This window comes from Spinacia oleracea, chromosome 1 (assembly GCF_020520425.1).
Source record: "Spinacia oleracea cultivar Varoflay chromosome 1, BTI_SOV_V1, whole genome shotgun sequence".
Taxonomy (NCBI): domain Eukaryota; kingdom Viridiplantae; phylum Streptophyta; class Magnoliopsida; order Caryophyllales; family Amaranthaceae; genus Spinacia; species Spinacia oleracea.
Window position 1 is genome coordinate 93,762,610 of NC_079487.1, and position 22,177 is coordinate 93,784,786.

The window sequence follows — 22,177 nt, forward strand, 5'->3', positions numbered from 1 at the left end:
CACCTATTGTAGTAAGCGTACATACAAACATACAGTCGAAAGATTCCAACAATTTTTTCTGTGATTCAAATAAATTCATCATTCAAAGACTGCGTTAGAAATATAGAAGACTGAAGAAGATAAGACAAGCCTGAATCAAAATTTTCGGATAACCTGTAAATAAAAAAGTTCCTAGTACACTACTAACGATGGAAAAAGAGCAACTGTACCCTAAATATTTTTATGCTAATCTCAATCTGCAAGACCTACATGTACAACTTTACAAGTATCAAGTATGTATGATTGACACCCAATTAAGGAACCTACACCCTTTGTATGATGCTACACTCTGTCACCCAAGGATTCAATAGAGCCCAAGACTATTAATTAGAGTAATGCTATATCAGCCCTTCCCCATGCTTTAGCAACATAAGACAGCTTACCTAGTAAAGTTCTAACCCTATTTGCATTTAGAAACATGGATAAACCATGAGCTACATAAGCATGATCTTTTACCATTCAGAACATGATCAAATCATATACACAACTCTAGCAATGACAAACTAGTTTAACACTACTACTTTAGCATTCAATATAACCAGGTAGGATAAAATGTAAACCTCTGAAAATTTATTAGCAAGTAACAACCTTACTTGGGATAAAATGTTTCTAATGTTAGAACACCAAACAGTGTACACTACTACCCAGGCGCAGGTACAACCAACCATCTAAGCAAATTTATTATTTCAGTTTTAGGGAGGCATCTGCCTACTAATTCTGCATCTAAGCAAGAAGGGTACTGATCTTTGATTCAATGTGCGCTTCATGGTCTTCAAGACGCGCAGCAACATCATCATTTTCCCAGCGAATAAGGGTGGGAACACCCTTAAGCTGAAACTTAGAATCTACCCTCCAAGGGTGCACAGGGGTCCTCCAAGTTGGTCGATCACCCACATAAGCTCGCAAAAGCGCCACATTTTCTCCACACTCTTCCAACTTCTTATATATAACTGGTTCAGCTCTCACACAATCTGCACTTAGTGGCACACCATTTTTCATCCAACAATCACATTCACATTCACATTCATATTCATATTCATATTCATATCTTTTAAATAGGTACACCAAATTAAACATTCCGTACTTTGTAATAATGATCAAAGATGTGCATCGGAGACTTAACATACAAGTGTAACCATTACTTAATACTCCGTATACAGCATCAACATTAAAGTGAAGAATCAAAAAGCAATTAAGAAAAACGAAGCAAAATAGAGAAAAAACAGGGAGTTACCAGGACACCAGCTGAGAGAAGTAGAAGGTTCATTGTCAGCCAAGAAGAGGATGAGGTTAGCTTTGTTATTTGCAGCTTCCTCTCTAAATTTCCTGAATACATCATTGAAACTTGCTACTGTAGCATCCATTATCTTCAACCCCATCTTTGTTTTTTTCCTAATAATATTCTCTAAATAAATCAGAATATGGTACTGTATATAATTTGAATTTGAGAATTTCAATCAATTCACACGAACAAGAACCCTAATACTTTTGGAATCGATCAATTCCATTAATTTACAGACATCGACGAACAAAAACCACTAAATTTAAAGAGAATTAATTCTAAACTGTTATGTTCACTAAAATTTTACTAATAAAAGATGAAAATGTGAAAAAGGTATATGAAGTAGCATTACCTCAAACAAATCCAGAAATGATCGGATAATTGGGTGGAATTCCCAAATTAATTGTTCTCTCTTTTGAAATAAACCCTAAAAGATGAATATAGTATTCTCTTCTCACCACAATTACACAGGAATCCAATTCTAGCTTGTGGTTTTCTGTTCTCTCCCGCTGATATGAACACGGTAGTTAACCCTTTTTTGTGTGGGTCCGGTAATAAGATGGTTAGGAAGTATCGGAACAACCCAACACAAGGAAAATACCAGCCCAAAAGCTAATTTGGCTATAGGACTTCCCCGGTGATATGGCTAGCAATGGTTTGTAACACTCACTATATTTGTTTTTTAGTGTACTACCCGATTCATCTTTAGGGCTACTCCGGATTCAGGACGAGTTCTGAATGGATAGATTTCAGTACACTCACTATATTTGTAAGTTGTAATGGTTGAGAATGCGATACTCCACGTTTCGAAGGAATAAACTTCTTTCAGAAACTGCCTAATAATATATAAATATAAGTTCAACTTTTGTGAACAAGTATCTAATATGTTCATTTTTTTTAAAGAAAAAGACTACATAGTACCTAATAAGTTCCATTTCCTTTGGCAGTACCACCAAGTTGCATAATCCGTTCACTTCTTGCTTGGTGAAAAACTCCCTAATAAAAGTATGTTCAGTTCGAAAGAATGCACTTTGATTACTCGAGATTGTCTACAGTTGCGGTGTTTGTTGAATGTACAAATGGGAGCCTTGATGCCTATTAACCGGCCCCTTAGGGCGTAGTCCCTAGCTTAGAAGCCTGATCTTAAAGAACAAATGAAGCCTCAAAGGGAAGAGAAGGGCACAATTTGTTACAGCTCAATACAGACAATTAACAGGAGAAAAGGACACATTTACTTTTTGAAATCATTGCAATGGCAAACATTGACATTCATCGTGAGACTTACATTTGTTCCAAAACTAAGCCTAAGGCGAGGCGTGGTGCGCTCTCTTCCATCACCACTTTGCATTGGGTTTGGATCATCAACCCCAATTTTGACAGGGCATCTGTTATCTTACACTCATATATGCATAATGTTTTTGGAATGGAGCAGGAGTATAACCACAATCTGTTATACTGTCAAGAATAAATCATTGGACACAAATGATTTAAGGACCATTGTTGGTCAATTGAGGAAATCAAATGATATTATGTGGTTTTTCTTAGGTAACGCTAAGAACTCCTGAGTCCGAGCAGCAGGGATCAAAGGGATTAGTGATTTGTATGGAGTATTATACAGCCGGTTTATACCTTGCAGAGTTGCAGGAAATCAAATACAACCAAGACTATAGTACTTTGACATAAAAGTTTGACAAGGTAGATGATCATCATCTGCATCTTTTTTTTGTATGGTGAGATCCTTAAGCAACACAATACAAGCATGAAAGATGGACACATTACACATAACCTCAATAAGAAAACAAATTACAGTCTTACTATATATATGGAGAAGGCTGAATCTTTTTTGTTTTCCCTTGCTGTTTAAGTAATAACTAAACAAAGTAAGCAGGTGAATGAAAGGAAGGATGGAAATGATACTAGTAGGTGGTTACTGATTACAAGAAGAATTGTACATGGTAGCTAACTAGTTTCTCTTCAAGGGTTCACTTTCTTGCCCTTAGCTGGAGGAAAGCCAGGAAAGAGTGGTGGCATACGAGGGAAGGGGAATGAAGATGCAGGAGGTGAGGGTGTGCCTGGAAATGGGAAAATCGGAGGGAACGGAAACAAAGATGCAGGAGGTGGGGGTGAGGGTACAGGAGTTAATCCAGGAACTAGTGGCAGAGTGGGCAAAGGAGGTATAGGAGGCAATAAACTTGGAGGTGGGGTAGGTGGCTGAAATGGATTGGGGATGAGTGGTGAAGGCGGGGGTTGGAAGGGGTTCGGCAAAAGAGGTGCTGGCTGAAGTGGGTTAGGTGGCAATGGGATAGGACCTTGTGGTGGAGCAAAAACGGGTGGAATAATTGGTGGGAAAAACTGTTGTGGTTGAGTCAGTAAACCATTCCCCACCTTACTGTCCTTGTAAGACCCTAGTGATGCATCTGGATTTGTTGATGGGAAAGGCGGTAATAATGGGAGGGAAGGAAGTTTAGGAAGTGGTGGGAGAGATGGAAGTGGTGGAAGGTTAGGCAAATTTGGCATAATAGGTGTGTATGGGTTAGTTGATGTTGGAGGGTTTGGGGTAGGAAGTGTTGGAATTTGAGGGTTTGGTGTCGTTGGAAGAGTTGGGTTTAGAGGGTTTAGAAAGTCTTGAAGAGAATTCAACTGAGAACGTTGTTGGCTACACAAACCAGGTTGTTTTAGGGGCTTGAAAGAGAAGAAACCAGCAGAAAAGATGTGCTTCTTTCCCTTTCTATTCTTGAGATGAATCGGTGATGAAGTAGCAGTTGAGGCCACAGCACAGTATGGGTCACTGCTCTTAACCAGTTTTACAGTACATCCTTCAATCTTTTTGACATGTTTGCTGATTGAGAAGGGTAGTTGCACCTTAAAATTCCCTTGTTGATCTGTTTTCGCCTCTTGGTAAAATGCTGGCCTTGAGCTCCCTTGTGCACATTCTACTGCAACAGTTGCACCTGATAATACCAAATTTCAGAAATTACTGCAGGTTTGTGTTTTTATCTTTAGGTTAATGAATGGGATAGAAACAAAAAAAACTGTAGGAAGAGCTGTATACACACACTTAGTCTGATTTGGCTGCTTATTACCTAATAATACATCTGTCTACTCTAGCCCATATTACTCGAACAACAGTTCATTGCATTCAAACACATTGTTTTGTCCTCAATTACCAAAAAGAAAGTATCAACACATCAACATTGGAGTTCTTTGTACCTCCCTAGGAATACACCCTAATCAAAGGAGCCTCAATTATGAATGCTGAACATGAAATAGAGAGACAGGTAAATGAACAAAGCACTAGAACTTGACCAGGCTATGAAGTCTTGCATTCTTTTGGGTTATAACAAATCCCTGACACACAAGCTTAACATTTAAACTAGAAGAAAAACTAGCGATTAACATAGTTTTTCTAACAACCCTACTCAAATACTGTCTGTCTAGTGTCTACCTCAAAAACAGACGGATTAGTCTATCTGCCTAACTATGTCATAAACTAACAGGGGACGAAATGTCCCAAGTAATAATTAGTAAATACCTTTAACAAGCAAATTGTAGTTAGACTTGGTTTAAGGCTTCGTTAACATGTCTGAGAAATAACAGAGTTGTAGCTATGAAGAGTGCACACATCTAGCTTAGGGGGGATAAGTAAGAAAAGAAAAATGAACCTGGGATGTGATGGCTGCCGGCTTTAGAAAGGTCATCTTGGAAACAAGTGTCACAAAAAACAGCGCCAACTATGACTGCAGAATGCTTCTGATGATGATGCCTTGCTGTGCAGCAAGAGACAGAGAGAATGAATATTACCAAAGACAAAGGCCAACAGTTTCTGAACCCTCCCATCATTTAAACAACTTCTTCTGAAACTTATACCAAAAATGATAATCTAGAGCTTCCGAAATAAGTTTGAAACAGAGTTATATTATTCCCTATGCTTAGCTTATAGTATTATATACTGAGTACTAGCTAAGGCTAGCTTTTGATGGTATGTAAGTTTCAGAGGATAACTTCTTTAACTTATAGAGAATGATAAAAGTGTCTTTTATTTATGTCATTCATGCTGAGGCCAGTCAACTACAAACTAGATGCTGTTAATGTTACAGCAAATCATGCCCCCTTTTTTTTATTTTTTCTGGAGGTTTTACCATGATAAATTTTACTGAAAGTTAGTAGTTCTTTTATTGGTGGTATGTAATGAAATAGGTTGTAATCCCAGTTGGTTCACGAGATAAGTTGAGCAACCACACATTTCATGAGCTTTGACTTGTGGATTAATTAAGCCGCACTAGTAGGATTAGAGCAATAAATAGAGTGATTAGAGTAACTGATTTTTCTAGTTGCACCTTCCATACTAATTACACAAAAACCACAAAGGCACACAGTATTATCTAATATCTACTCCACCCGCCCGGTAATGGTAATTTTATACTATGTCCGGAAATTTGTCACAATTTCAAAGTTGTAGTTATATATGCTATGGCTATAATTCTTAACATAACCTTGCTTAAAAGAGTAAGCGGGAAATTAAGAGAGGATGAGAAGGTGACAATTATTGTAAAAGTTATCGTAGTAAAATAATGACGAATCCTTATCATGACCGGAGTATTTCCAAGGTTAGGACAAGTTAAACAAAGGTCTCAAAATGGTACTCCGTTTTCTGTGTTAACGCGAAAAGATATGTTTTGTTTAAATTTCCTTTATTTATCACAGAACAAATTAGAAGTACTATTTTCACTAGTCATTCATAACGCATTTGTTAATTACTGTTGTACAGCTCTTGGATTTCTAGTTGAAGTTGCAGTGCAGAAATATAACTAAAATGGCATGACTTAAATTGAAATATATTTAATTTTTTGGATGAAGATATGATTTATTGGTTGAAGTCTTGGAGATGTAAATGTAATTCCCTTGAGCTTATTATTGTTCATCCTGATCTTACGTAACGTATCACCCCCCTGAAGCCTAAACATTTAGGTTTTTGTGTAATTTGCAATATGTTAAATAAAACACTCGTACAATTCGAGGATAGAATAAAATAGAAAATACAAGGTGGATAAGACTCCATTTTAAGATGAGTGAAATTGGCATCAGAAATTACAGTTGGTTCTTATCCTCTTCATTTGTTTTTGCAAATGAAACAAAAACTTAGTTTCAATTTCTGTGGCATTTAGTTACGTAAAAATTTCTTGTATTCAGTGTTTACAGCATACTACTTATCTGTCTATTTGTATGATTCTGAATTCATATCTCAAGCGTCACCAATTTTATATGGGTAATTATGAGGGGTTTCTCTGATTTGATGGAAAATAATTTCCCGAAAATATCTTTTCCATTTTTCTTCATTAGTTTGGTTAAAGGATGCAGGGTGCATATACAACAATGTAACTAAATATGCACCGCTGGTAGGACAAGAAAATGTTGGATAAGTTGTTTTTATTGTTTTCTTATAGAAATTGTGTGGCTCAAATTTTGTTAGTGTAGTTTTTGAGACAATTTAATGTGACATTATTCCTAAAGCAAATATTGTAAGATGTATATTGCAACTATGCAAGATTGTTGGCATTATATATTCCTCAAGAAAATAATGCAAGAGTTGGACTTTATGCAAGCAAAAATATACTACTAAGTCCTTATCATATACGGAGTACTTCGTATGAAGTATACAATAAAGATGAGTTTATCCCAAGTCTTAAGGTGAGTCTTGAGGTGAGTTTCGAGTCTAAGTTTTGAGATAATAGGGTAAAAGACTACAACAAGTCTTGAAGTGAGTTTGAAAATCCAAGATCCACTTCACTTTTTCTCAACCAAATCAAATAGGTATGATGTGTAAAAAATAGGGAGAGTCTTGTGTGAATCTGAATAATAAAAAAGTTAGTGAAAAATTGATGTGGCAGAGTTTGAAGACTGAGAATGAGTCTGAGGGATAACCCCACCCTATGAACGAGCGACCAAAAAAACTTATAGTTTTACATTTAAAAAAAAAATAATTAAAAAATAAAAAATAATAAAGGTAAGCATCACTTATTCCTTAAATAAGAATAATGATCTTGCAAAAAAAATGGCGATGAAGTGAAAAGGGCTCTTGCAAGTTCCAATTCCATAGCTCACGGGTTGTCCAGAAAAGTTCCCCCACCTTATCTCACAAATCACGGGTTGATTCTGCTGGCACCTCACGACACTACCATTTTACGTACTCGTATGTCTGCTCTTTTATTTGATTGTGGTTTTTTCCTTTGGTTCGTGAATATTCGTTTAGTTTGGTCATTGAGATTAACTATATAAATCCATTATTTGATCAATCATTATCTAAATACCGTCAAGTTTGTCAATATAATACAAATAAAACAACAGACGCTTGTCTCTCATCATAAAATGATTGAATACTTCAAATGATGTGATAACTAATACTCGTAATTACAAACAAAATCTTCTGTGCAATATTAATAATATCCTCTTGTTACAAAGTCCAAATCATCACTAGTAAAGATTTACGTCGTATATATTTGTATTATAAATAATTAGAGATATTAATATTAAAATAAACTTGTAGAAATACGTGTAAAAAAAATGTTGCAGTAGTATACGAAGTATATAGTATAATTTATCGTCTTGGATTTATACGACTACTTCATTCTAACACGAGAGAAGAGAAGACAGCCCCAACTTATTTACTACGTACGAAGTATAACATTAACAGAGAATATGTTAAAATCTGGACCACCTTTTGTTCCAATAATGTGAGTCGCAAATGTTAGAGTGGACAGAAGGTAGCATAGATATTGTATCTTGAAGTGGCTACCTCAGGTTGAGGTTTTCTAAGACTATACTGGATATAGTCCTTAAAACTTATACTAAGGGTAAAATGGGTATAATTAATAAAATGAGTTCGGCCCACCAAAAAACAGTTACCTTTGATTTTTGTGTATCAAACTATGTTATTTGGTACCAAATAAAAATGCAATCACGTTGACTTGTGATTATCAAATTATGTTGTTTAGTATCAAATGACAAAATGCAACCACCCTGCTTTTATCAAACTAATGAACTATGTTGTTTGGTACCAAATGACAAAATACAACCAACCTACTTTTATCAAACTAATGAACTACTCCGTATGTTGTTTGATACCAAATGAAGGTGCAACCATTGTAGAAAACACATATATTATTGTTTTATTGTTAGTATAGGTTTTAAAGACTAAACCTAGTATAGTCTAAGACTTTCTCCCTTAGGTTGCATCACAAGTTCACAACAAAACATGATGTCCTAGGACACCAATGGAGAAAATGGTAGTTCATATTTTTTGAGCCCTACAGATGCAAAAGGCCAAATGATGGAGCCATGTGATGCAGTTCTAGACTTGTAGTTCTAAGAACACCTTACCAGCATGAAGGCGGGAGCAAGATAAGACTTGTAGTTGTGTGGCTACCTCAGTTCTAAATAAGAGCCCCAAGTTAATACCCATGGAACACCAGATACATCAGACGACCTAGCACGGTACAGATTTGACACGTACAAAAAAGACTGCATTCTTAACATGTTCTAAATCTAAATATCGTCTGTCGTTCTGTTTGATCTGTTCATACCAGGCCACTTTTGCATATTCGTCGAGATAAACCTTTACTTTCTCCCTGTCTAGATGCAATGCATTGTTACTTGTTAGGTGGTAGATAGGATTTAATGTCTTACGTTCTAACAGTACACATATTAGTACTAATGAAATCCAGGACAGTCTGTAACTAAAAACAGAATTTAGAATAACCTTTACAAACTAGTAGTAAATTACCTGTTCTTGAAAAGCTTGCAACTGATGTCGTCTGGTTCAGCTATTGTCATGTTCTTCACAGGAGCAACAGCTGTAAATTCCTCTGGTAAACAACGAAAGATGAGTTGCTCATCACAGGATTCCTCCAGCATTGATGTCAATAGTAATAGCTTACAAAAGATACTTTGCAGGGATAAAGGTTTGCCATGGAGTTATGACTCACATTAAAGAGAGAAAAATTATTCTGATGATGGTAACAAATACAAAAAGAATGGCATTCCATTAGCATTAGAATTAAATGAGGTCTACAAGTAGAATTCTTTACATTATAAATCACACAGACTGCTTTCCTACAATAGAGAAGTTAGGCGAAAGATACACTGCCCTTCTAGTGGCACGGAAACCCAATGTAAGAACCGATACATAAGTTTATACAAGAGAATAAGCTGCTGTACAAAGAGCGTGGGTGGGAGATATGTCCTGTACCTCTAATTTGGAATGAGATGATCTTCCAACTGTCTCCATGATCCTAAAATCTGGTATACCTGGCCAAAACCTGATAGTTCGAAGCTTCGAGCCACCTTCTCAGCCAAAAACTTGAGATTTACAAGTGGTCAAATGGAGAAGAAAATTTAATAAGTTGGTCCACTGAGGATGCTCACAGCCTACAATAGTTCCTTGTCATAAAATGCAAGAAGCTGCTTCACATGATTAAGCCAAGCACCTACGTTTTGACCATCAACTGCAACCCAGTCAACAACAGTTGAGGCTGGTTGCTCCCACCACTCATCAAGCTGCAGAACACATAAAAGTTTGTTAAAACAGAAACCAACAGGCTACCAACATAGATCAGACAAACATGGGTTGAAAGTAGGGGTCTTCCTTGCAAACGATTGCGTCTTTCCACCTTACATTCTTGACAATAATGATTATTAATCTATGAAATAATTTTCTTTTTTTTAACTACTAATATTACTACTTCTATACAATAAAAGTATGATTCTTATGTTGCACCCAGAATATTGTTGTATGAATAGTTAATACAGAGCACATTAGACACCCCTCTTCGATCAAATCAGAAAAAACAATCCTACTTCCAATGACGAGAACATTCATGTTGACTAAAGTAAAAGACAAACCAAAAACAACAAAAAATCTACACCCTTGAACCCAAACCAAGTCAATGTTTAAATTGTGTAATTCCAAATAGCAAAGTTTTTCATTCCTGAAATTGCCTATGAAGTGCTTCGAAAACAATCCCGATTGTCAAATTCCAGGGAATTACAAGGGAAACTGAACAGCCCCTTTATATCTATATGACGATATGATTATTAAACAGATTCACCATACATTTCATTTGATTGTAAGAGTTAGACCAATAATGCTAAGAAACCAACTCCATGTCACAACCAACCATTACCAATCTAAACATGCAACTTCACAAACAAGACAATGCCCCTTACTAAGTGGCATGAGGTTCAAGATAAACTCTTACAAGAGATGGAACAAAAACAGATAAAATCTTATTCTCCCTGAAAAACAGGAAGTCCAAAATAGAGAAAATTGCATTTTATTTAGGCATGGAGGGTGTATATTATCTTATACGCTCTAATTACATGCAGACACAGAACTAACAAATGACTTCTGCTTGATGCACAGCAATTACTTACCAAACCCCTGACGTATTTACAATCTTCCAGGCTCTTCTGAGCATTTAGTACAGCATTTCTGAGCTCAGGCAACCATTCTTCAACCACAGTTCTTTCTTGTTCAGAGGCCAACGAAAGACAGTACCTTGTAGTTCTGCCAAATTCAGTTAGAAAATGTTAATTTGTGAATGGTACATACCCTAAGATAACCTGACAAAGGGCGGAGTGGCCACAGAAAAAGCAATTCATATCATCTCATCAAAATCATAAATGGTTGTCTACCAAATGAATGCCAAAGATAAAGCCTCCAACAGTCTAGTAGCTTATCTTGTAAGAAAATTAATGAATTCAGAACCCCAAGAATACAAAGGAAAGTATAAAAAATTCCTTGCAACGCTTCAAAGGAAAAATGATACCATCATTAGAAAGAGACAATGGACTCTGACGTAATAGCACACCAATGCATAAACAAACAATAAGCAAGAGACCAAGAGTCCTACTGTGAACTAAAAAAAGGAATTTACCTTTCATATTCCTGCTGTGCATGGTGAGCATGGTTTAACACTGTACGACCACTTTCAACAAGGTTTCTTCGACTATGAACCAAATTGATTGCCTTAGCTAAGTCCTCCAGCACACAGGCCTCAGAACCCCGTAGTTTTAGAGAGAATTCCAAGGCTTTTAATACTGATGCCAAACCATCATCTGATCCTTCACCACAAAATAATTTATTCATTACATAGCCTAGAGAAGGACAGATTTAAAGTGCAAATTAAAGAGAAACAGTTTTCACAGAATATTAATGACTAAACACCATACTCCACCAGTTACAAAGTTCTTCCTGTTTCTTCTAAGCATTTTATGCCAGGTATTAGTAACTGAACGATTTCACCCTCTTCCTTGTTTATTCTTTTTCTTCCTTTCATTAATTTCACTTTCTCCCTCTTGTTTATTCTTTTAACTTCCCGCTCCTTTCTTGTTTGATTGGTCACAATGACGATCTCCTATGACGATCTCCTATGACGATTCATGTTAGCCGACCCCAAATCTTTTGGGACTAAGGCTTTGTTATTGTTGTTGTTGTTGTTGTCTTATTAAGCAACTGAACCTTACCAGAAGGATAATGAAGAGCAGCAGAAATGCGACAGATTGAAGGAATTGCAGATGGATCCCTTGCACCAGCTCTTGCCGTCAATAAAGCGGCACTTTTCTCCACAGCAGCTAGGGCATCTGGCCCCGTCGACCCATTAACACCCATGGACTCCAGGAGAGCCTATTGAATAAAAAAAAGTTATAGGTAAACTAATCAAAACAGGAAATTCAAATGCCACATCATTAAGAAAATCCTACAATGACACCTTGACCACCTTCCTAAATTTTGTACTCCGTATATCAATTACTTTTGTAGGTTACTAAAGAGAGAGAAGCAAGTCATTTGGGCAGGTGAAACTATGTCTATAAACGTCGAAATGGAGTGAATGACATAGCTCATAAACTCGAGATAAGTAGCCCAGTGAAGCTGCAAAGCAATGCTAGTACTTTTCCCCATTTCTCCCTTATCTACATTCCACAATACAATGAAATACTACAAGGAAGCTAACAATAGAAAGAATATTGGCAAAATAGGAAATCTTTAGGAGATTCTTCATAAACATCATTCCTGTGCTTGGATTCGATATTTGTTTGCAACAATACCAACCAAAACTAGCTCCATTTATCCTAGATTGACTGCTGCTTGAGAGCCATAAAGCTTACATCAATCAATACCCCACCACCAACTTACACCCCCCCCCCTGCCGCTAAAAGATAAAGATAACTAGAAAAGAGGAGAATGACAGGAGTAAACCAAATTCGAAACTCTCATCCTTTCTCTCATGTTCAGCTCATATACTCAAGGTAGCCCATTGCAACTACTGTCACACAAATGCTATTCAATATGCTCCACTGGCTTGATCAATGACAAAACCAAAGACTAGAGAAGAAAAAAAAAGTACTTAGTATAACAGATCAGTTTTGTACCTGTGGACTTGCTGGCAGCATGTAAAGACTATTATCGGGACTTTGCAGGAACGATGAAACTTCTTTTTCAATTAGATCCTTTGCACTATTCGATAAATCTATCACAACTGTAGAAGCTGGAATGATAGTACTTGAAGCAAATTCGCGGGCAACCAATGGCTGTTGACTCCAAAATGCAGCAGCAGCCTGGAAAAATAGAAGAAGATCACGATAAGGGTAAGAAAAGTAGTATGTCAACAGACAATTGAGTATGCTTGACAAAGGCCCTGAATACAGGCCATCTTATATAAATTTGCCAAAATATCCATAAAATAAAGACAGCTGAAACCATAATCCAAAGAATTTAAATTGCTAGTCTTTTATGTAACCATTTTGGTCCAACAAGTACCCAAGTATTTATGTTTTCTATACAACCTTAAAAGAGCATTGAATAATGTAAAGGCTTTGAAATCTCACAGCAAATAAGGTAAGAGTAAATAACCTTAGAGCAATAAAATAACCTTAGAGCAATGCCATGCGAAATTTTCTCCATGAGCCCAGTTGATCCCTTCTCCCTATCAACTCTTCTCATGGGGAATTTGTTTTTTCCAAAATTTTATCACACTCATGAGGGAACAGAAAACGTCTCATCACTCCCTAATTCACTTTCTACTATTTCCCATCAAACAAAATATTAAAAGAGTAAAATTTAAAATTGTTCAAAATATAGCAAAATGGAGTAATTAAAAAAAATAAAAAAATACATACATATATATATGTATTAAAATGGATGTCATTTTATAGTTAAAAAGCATGGCCATTGATACAAAAATAATTTTTTCATAAATTTATTTTGTGAAAAAAGCAATATAAAGTATGTAAAATGATGTTTGAAACGTCTGCCGAGTCATTAGGAAATTATATTTCTCCTCATCTTGTGAGTGTTTTCCATGTCCTCACAAAACGAGGAGAATTTCCTCATGAAGGGATCCATAAGGAACTACTTATGGACAAAATTTTCCCCATGAGTGGGATTGCTTTACAACAGAAATGATGTATATACTACTCCCTCCAGCACTAAATAAGTTTTTTTATAAACATGAATTTATACTTCGTATTAAAACTTGCAAAGGGGAAACCTAGAAAGAAATTACTTACAAGTTAGCCCAGTACCTTTGTGTATCCCCAATTGCATAAAGACTAAATGCCCCAGCCGCCTTACCGCATAATGACGCAAATAAAAGCTACTTTATCCCATAAACTATCACAGGAAGAATAGCTCCATTAAAAATTCTACCATTCCGTTCCAGCTACCTTACCGCATAATGACGCAAATAAAAGTCACTTTATCCCATAAACTATCACAAGATAGGCATCAAAGCATTTCTCCACAACAACCTATTTTCCTTCGCCCTTCCAAACCCCAACACACGAATCTCCAACCAATTTCTTATCTTTGAAGACTAACCCAATCCTCTTCCTGCACCACAAAAATTCTCCGCCACAGATGATATGCCAACTCACAGTGAAGGAATATCAACTATATTCACTAGCTCCATAAAGCAAACAACTGTCAGGTTAGCTAGCACACCCCGGCCTTCATTTTTGGAGCATATCATTAATTTGCTAATGGAACATATCTATCCGAAAGCTAGTGTCCAAAGGAAAGCTCTCACCTTAAGAGTAAACATGGCCTTCCAAATGAAATTTGCTAAAGGAAAGGCTGGGTATTTAGTGGTTTTATTCGAGTAAGATAGAATATTAAGATTGAAAAAAAAAAACAAGAAGTCAAAAGAGTCTCCCGTAGTTCCATCCATACCCTAGAATCTACCACAAGCCCACGTCCTTTTATTCAAAAACTAAGTGGTCAGAAATAGAACTATAGAAGCAAGCTCCTCTAATTCTGGATCATAGGTTGGTCCTCTGAAATGCAAAGCCCATGTGCTGCTACAATAAAATGCTGAACTGCAGCGCCACTTCTATTACAAACCTTCCAAATGAGCAAGTTTCTAAATTTAGAAACTTTGGGTATTAAACTTTCCCATTTTACTTGATGTAAGGATGCACCGATGTACCCCTTGACTAAGAGCTCTAAGGAAAGGCTATGTCCTGAAGTAAATTACTCTGACTGGGCTTTCAAGATGTCATGAAGTTAGAAAGGCATACAGAGCAGGATCAGGATCATATATTCATTACCAACACGGCAACACCCCCACCCTCCTCACACACACACGAAAGAAGCTAGATGCTAATGTACCAAACAGATAAACTTCCATAATACGATAAGTTGTACAGGCAAGACTGGAAGCACAAAAAAATACTTCCTCCGTTCTTTTTTAAATGACACAATTATTTAGGCACGTTTGCCAATGCACGATTTCAAACATTAATATCTCCAATTTTGGATAAAAAAAAATTATAAAAAGTTGATATTTAAAAAATATTTATTGAGACGAATCTAATAAGACCCCACACGACTATATTTTTTCTTAAGTATAAACCACAAAATCAAGTAAAAGGAGCTTGTGTGAATAGTGTCCAAAACTCAATTGTGTCATATAAATAAGAACAGAGGAAGTAGTAATTACAACAAATGAGCAACTTCCATAATCCCCCTTGATGGGTTAACCCACACAACAATCATGTAGGACAAGCTATTTCTGGAATAAAGATATCAAGAATAAGTTAGTTTTGTAAACAATTATACTACGTAATACAGAGGCAATCTAATCTAATATATATATAAAGGGGAGTTTTTTCAAGAAAATTGAGAGCGTCCACGTAGGATTGTATAATTATAAATTTTGGAATTAATTTTGTAAGATAATTAAATTTATCCTTTTTAATAATTAGAGTTCTTGAGATAAATAGTAAAAGAAAGGATAAATACAAATATTGTAAGCTAATAAAATTTATCTTTTTAATAGTTAGAGTTCTTGAGATAGTAAACTCCGATGAATCACATAGTATATAAACTCATAAGGTGGTATTGTGAATTCCACCAACAAAACGTTTAAGTTTTTTAGGAAAACAATAAACGAGAGTAAATTTTAAGAAAAGAGAATATCAATGTTATTAAGAGTGAGGGTTGATATTTTTATTGACACACATTGATATTTTCGTTGGATAAGGGGTGATACTTTATCAACGAAAATATCAATATGTAGCCGAATCACATATCAATAGGATTTGAGTTTAGTGCTACAAGCCTACAATTTTGTTTTTCCACATTAAACGTCCTTTTAAAAAAAAATTATTTGTTGGTTGTAATTAGTAAAATCGCAACAATATAATTATCATGTTCATGAATGAGCGTGCAGTAGGTTTTACATCAAACAAAACAACATAACCTAAAGCACAAACAACCGTGGGAAACTAAAATCAACCACACGAACTCTTTGCCTAGCTCGCATTTTACCACATTAAAAGTCATGCTACGTGGTGCAGTCGTGCAGAGTTTCAAATTTTCAATACTTTTGACAAATGTGATTATCATCTGTTTATTAAAGTTGTTTAGCTTAGTTAGTTTTAATATAATTAAGATCACGCTAATAAATAAGGATTATTTTTATCTTTTTTATGATTAGCTCTATTGTATTTGGATACAAGTATGAGACCAAATCTTTATTACTCATCATCAAAAGAGAGTAACCTAACAACAAGTATTGGATATATGACAAAAAGTACTTAATTTCATGATATGATATATTTATCTTATTTAACATAGAGTTTAAGTTTCAAAACAAGATATTAACACAAAACCGTGCATCGCACGGGTATAAAAACTACTCCCTCCGTCCCGGAATACTTGACCTGTTTTCCTTATCGGGCCGTCCCTTAATACTTGACCTGTTTCTAAAAATGGAAATATTCTAACAATATTATATTATTTCTCACTCCACCCTATTAACCCACCTACCCCCTACTCCATACAAAAAATAATTAAAAATTCAACCCCTACTCTCCCCCAACCCCACCTCTTAACCCACCTCCCACTAACTACATTAAAATAATACCCCACTATCAACTATTACCTATTAAATTAAATAAGTCAATTCAAGTTCCTTAAACTCTGTGCCGGTCAAACCGGGTCGAGTATTCCGGGACGGAGGGAGTAGTAATAAACTAACTATAAGTTTCATAAAGAGCAGACGGCTCAGAGGTCACAATGAACAACACTCATAACTTCATAAGTATCCAAGCAAAGAAATGATGTTCAAGGTTTATAATATACAATATAAGTCATGATGCCTTAAAAAATGCATTAAGTGAAATTTATTAATCAATGATGTCAGAAGTCTCCGACTTTCTAATTAGGCATAGGAAATTAAGGAGAGATTCCATCTTGATCACTTACCTTATTAGCGTCAAGAAGAGCAGTGTAAATCGATTCAAGTTCAGATCTTCGAGAATCAAACTCCTCAATCTTTTTCCATTTCTTTTTCAAAGAATCTTCAGCTTCTTTCCTCTCAGCGCATAACTTATTCAATCGCTGCACCTCAGACATTAATGTACTTACACTTGCCCTCAATCCAGCAGCTTCTCTTTCCTTCACCCACACTTCCAGCTAAAAGAAGGAAACATTTGGGAAAACGTTTAGCATACACCCATTAAAGTCAAAAGCTTGCTACAATAATTTCATAGGGCACCTATGCAGCCAAGAGTGAAAAAACAAAACCCATCTGTCAGCATAGCCCTGTTCTCACAAATCACAACCCAAAAAAGTAACAAAAATAAAATAAGAAAGCAAAATGACTAACCAGGAACAAAAGGTAAATTTAGAAGAGAGAAACAACGCAAAAAAAACACAACATTCTTACTAAACAGCTCAATAATCAATGCACCTATTAAGCTTCAAGAAAATTCAACTCATAAACTCACCTAGGCTATTTAAACGCACTATATAACACGTGAAGCAATATTAATATGCTAATCAATAGGGAATCGATGAATTAAGACAGCCTTGGAAAATGTTGCATCAGGTGCTTAACCAAGATTACTACCTGGAATTGTCTGAGACTCCCAACATTATGCGACGTTCCTCCAACATTGGGCAGGTGAGAATTAACATCACTTCCATGCAGACGTACTAGAAGCTTCTCAGAGATGCTTCGAGCTTCTGCAGCTTTATTTAGAGCGTCCTCTGTAGCTACAAATTGTTGAACATGAGCTTTCTGCGATGATGAAAGAGAGACAAACATCAAGAAATAAACATGCAAAATCAAAAGGTTGACTAAAAAGAATATATGAAACCACCAAATAATATCTAAACAATTAAAGAATCTGATTTTGACATGTCACATTGTCACTAAAAACTCACTTCCAAAGAAAAAGAATATTGAAAAGGTGAAAATCTAATCAGCATATCCGCATAGTCCAAGTGCAACAAGAAACAAGAACAAAAAAAAAGGCCATGAGTACAGGCAGAACCAAACCTGTCTTTCAAGAAGCTGATTTTCACTTCCCTTTGAAGGTAGATCCGCCCCTATCTTTCCATTACCATAAAGTTGATAGCTTAATGGTGATGTCGCATCTGGGGATGAAGCATCCATCACTCGGTTGTTCTCATACTTGTACCTGATCAATAGGACACGACTAACATTAAGACTATTGAAACTTAACTCACTTAAAATTCATGTCTACTTTTCCAAGTTCGTGTAGGTATAGGGTGCCTTCAAAATACTATGGTACCAAGGCATCAGATAAACAATGCATTTGCAAGCAAATGTGAGGATTACAAGGAATGAACACAGTAATATTTAAGAAACTTCCCAATTCTAGAGAGCACAAAAGTGTAAAAAAGTATATTAAACAATAAATTGCCACCAAAGATATTAAGGGAACATCACAAGAACCTGAGTGCTTCAGCATCGGCTCTGACATCAACTTTCTCTATCTCTCTACTAATCAATGACTTCAGCCGCTGAGCATATGCAGTAATAGCTTGAAGTAACAAAGGTGGACTTTTTAGGCAATTTCCAACAACAATATTAACTTCTTCAGGTATTTCCCCGTCAAAATCATATCCCAACTTAGCAGCTTCTAGCTGTGGATTTGAGTGCACACCACTTCCTTCAAAAGCAGGAAAAGAGCTGCGTATTCTGTCAAGTGTATGTAATGCAAGAAACTCACAGGCTTTTCTGATGTTCCTTTCGCGGGTGGTTTCAATGAGAATGACATCTTCAGCAGCTTTGGCTCCCTTAACAGTAGAGTAAACAGACTCTTTCTCACTGCTCGCATGTACTGTACTAGCTACTTCAGTAGAGAGATCAACACTGGACCTCTGAGAATTCCTAGCCTGACTGACGTAATGACGAAGGCGTTTATGATATTCAGCGAATATTTTTGCTGCTTCATCGCATTGTTGATCATATGTCTCCAACATAACCTGCTTATGCCTGCATTATTATTTATAGATCGTCAATAAATCAGTAATATTTCGGGTGAAAAGAATTACCCACATTCATGTTTTCATTCAAGGTTACACAGATCATTAGTAGACATTTGGGGTTCTCTCTTCATTTTTCGATTATCTTTATCTGTGACTCAATAGTTAGTGTCACAAAGAAATACAATCACAATAACAATAGACTGGTTCCATAGATGGGATTGGAGGGAAAAGAGACACAATAGTTCTAGATAAGATAGGTGTATAAGAAAAGATATCAAAGTAACCACATTTCTCTTTAAAACCAACCCATATTTCTTAAAACTCACACCTGCGCATAAAGGACAATCATAAAAGTCCCCCTGTCTCAATGTACACCTGTCTTAACCTAGAATAGCTCGAACATATAAGCCTTTAGCTGATGCTGCAGGCTCCCAAGCCACTACCGCAGTACAAAGGCCCAAGATAATAAGTTGCAACAGCATTGTTGATACAGGAAAACTTCCATTGCAACCATCGTTAGCTATCTGATAATAGACTAAAGACAATGCTTCCTAAGACAGCATTGGTACCTTATCACTGTGGAGGCCACAAGGTGCAGTAATGCAACTATAATGGAGCTCCCTCTAGGGTACTGTGTATTTATGATCATCCACAGTTTTTACGAAATGTCAAGGCTGCATATCAGATGTGCAGTCAAGTTTGAGTAGTTCTTTAGAATTTCTACTTCCAACGCTAAAATAGCAATTAGATATTGAGTCTTGCCAGAAGAATCCCTCTATTTGAAAGGAACGCCTTAGGACGAGGAAGGCCAAATTTAAACGAGTGTCTAGAATGATTGACTCTTCATATATGAACATATAGTTAATACCCCGATGCCCCAAACGTGGCTCTTAGCAAATGGCAAGAACAGGGCCGAATGTAAATATTCAATCACTACCTTCCTATTCAAAGTACCAAACGTCAAACCCTCAAGGGCCTCAACACTAGATAAAGTTCAGCTACAGCAACTATGTCCACCTCTCCAAGTCCACCTACACGTAATCCTCCTCCATAGTTAAAGAAACTCATTACAGCAGCCCCCCCCCCCACCCCACACACACACACACACACATGCACGCACGCATGCACACAGACATACACACAATCTATTTTCTGATACCCACCGCACCAAATCCAGACAGTTCATTATCAGTCCCTCCGTACGAAACTAGTTATCACTTGTTCACATAGTCCCAAGTCCCAACTCATGTAAATACAGTTATGAAATAACCAGGTGATGGTTGTGTCCTTTCTACCTTCTCACCCTCATTCACTTCAAATGGGGGTATCATGGAATATCCAAGCATAATTCTACTTTAGAAATGTGACAACTTCCATCAGATTCCAAAGTAGTGTACAAAACTACAATTTTCAAACTAAGTTCGCTCCGAAGGTAGCATTGTATCAAAAGCAATACCTTCAATAACAATTCTCATAATATTGAAAAACATAAACACGGTCATCCACTTCCTGATATGAAATTGTACCTTAACATAGTCATACCACGGCCAAAGAGTGCAACTAAAGCATTGTATCAAAACGAAAAAAATACCACCCGCAATAATTCTCAAAACATCATAGAACTTATAACCATGCCACCAGGCCTACATTTCCTAACAGAAAAACTATCATATTACCACTCTACCAAATGCCAAACTCAACAAGTAACAAAATAAAACAAGCACTCTATAACTAACTTCACTGCAAATAAATAGCAAGCTAAACCTGAGATTTCCGCGATCATCAAGCATACGCTTCCTCTCAGCTTCCTCCCTCGAAACCTCCAACATTTTAGCCTTCAATTCTTTCCTCTGCCTCCTAAGAATCTGCCTCAACCTCTCCACCTCCTTCTCGGCAGCCTCCCTCTCCTGCAAAGCCTCCGATTTCCCTCTCTCTTTCTCCCTTCTCTTCCCAACATCCTTGCCCTTTCCACCACCACCACTATCACCTCCTCCGTGAACTAGTATATTCCTTCTAATCGTCTCCGCCGTCTTCTCCGATTTCACCCTCTGAAGCAAGAAATTCCACACCGGAATCATATTCCCTCTACAAACCTTCCTAATTGCATCCGCCGATGGACCCTGCCCCGCCCTGCTTGGGCCCGTGTACGGGCCTACAGGCCTGTATCCCATCTCTTTTTGAAGCCATTCCAGTATCGCCTCTGGTTGGGCCGCCATTGCCGAGCTCGTTGAGCTCTGCATTTTGCAATAAATACACAAAACCAAAAACCCTAGGATTTCAATTCACGTCGAAATCATTGGATTTTTTAGGGATCGTAATAGTTATGCTCGAATTGGGGGTAAATCCGAAAATGGATAGAAGCTGAAACCCTAGAACAGATCTGACGAACGCAAATGTCGATTAATCGAAGAAATTTGCTAAATGACGACGATTCTTGAATAATTTGTAAGTTGATTTGAATGATAGTGTGAGTATGAGAGGAGTGAGAGAGAGAGAGAGTGGATGTTTGTCTGTGTGTTGTGAGTTTGAGGATTGGATGAAATTTTAACAAATTGAACACAAATGGAGAATTTTTTGAAAATGGAGGTCCCGCTATTGGTACACTGTCTTGTTAATTCTAGCGTAGAGTTGATGTTTTTATTTTTATTTTTTTGAAGGAAGAGTTGATGTTTTTAATTTAGAGGTAATTAAGCCGTAGATTGGATGGTTACAAAATTTACAATGATTATTTGATGGATAATAGGTAATCAAAAGGTCTTGCGCGCACTAGGTGTACAATATATTTATTGTACACCAAGATAACCTTTACCCAATTTTTTGTAACTTTAACCTAGTTTTGATTAACTTTTATATTAATAATAAAAAAGTTGACAGATAAACTTTTTAAAAGGTTAAATGATTAATTTTATACATTATTTGTCATTTTAAAGAAATAAGTTTTACTAAAATTAAAAAAATTATCACTAAAAAATACATAACTTTTACATATATAAGCTTAACTTTTAAGCATTTTGAGTTAACTTTTACTCCGGTATACAATATTTATTGTACACCCATTG

General features: G+C 36.4%; 3 protein-coding genes across 4 annotated transcripts; all 3 read right to left on the bottom strand.

Annotated features, from left to right (window-relative positions):
* Window positions 1–587: 587 nt before the first annotated feature.
* On the bottom strand, window positions 588–1,813 carry LOC110774941 (thioredoxin-like protein Clot). The gene is made up of 3 exons (XM_021979541.2): window positions 1,674–1,813; window positions 1,274–1,431; window positions 588–1,010 (listed from the first exon to the last, which is right to left on the bottom strand). The coding sequence occupies exons 2-3, from the start codon at window positions 1,416–1,418 to the stop codon at window positions 763–765; spliced, it is 393 nt and encodes a 130-aa protein (XP_021835233.1). The 5' UTR covers window positions 1,419–1,431; window positions 1,674–1,813; the 3' UTR covers window positions 588–762.
* Window positions 1,670–5,460, bottom strand: LOC110774938 (vegetative cell wall protein gp1). Its single transcript, XM_021979537.2, has 2 exons — window positions 4,984–5,460; window positions 1,670–4,272 (listed from the first exon to the last, which is right to left on the bottom strand). Exons 1-2 carry the CDS (start codon window positions 5,159–5,161, stop codon window positions 3,296–3,298), a joined length of 1,155 nt encoding a protein of 384 aa, XP_021835229.1. The 5' UTR covers window positions 5,162–5,460; the 3' UTR covers window positions 1,670–3,295.
* A 3,874-nt stretch (window positions 5,461–9,334) lies between these two features.
* LOC110774939 (AUGMIN subunit 5) lies at window positions 9,335–21,740 on the bottom strand. Of its 2 annotated transcripts, none has more exons than XM_021979539.2 (10): window positions 20,883–21,740; window positions 18,583–19,125; window positions 18,163–18,304; window positions 17,731–17,901; window positions 17,085–17,294; window positions 12,749–12,934; window positions 11,843–12,002; window positions 11,254–11,434; window positions 10,751–10,883; window positions 9,335–9,874 (listed from the first exon to the last, which is right to left on the bottom strand). In XM_021979539.2, exons 1-10 carry the CDS (start codon window positions 21,356–21,358, stop codon window positions 9,746–9,748), a joined length of 2,331 nt encoding a protein of 776 aa, XP_021835231.1. In that variant the 5' UTR covers window positions 21,359–21,740; the 3' UTR covers window positions 9,335–9,745. The 2 variants fall into 2 exon arrangements, with proteins under 2 accessions (XP_021835231.1, XP_021835230.1); XM_021979538.2 differs by having other exon boundaries at window positions 11,254–11,440; window positions 20,883–21,739.
* Window positions 21,741–22,177: the final 437 nt, after the last annotated feature.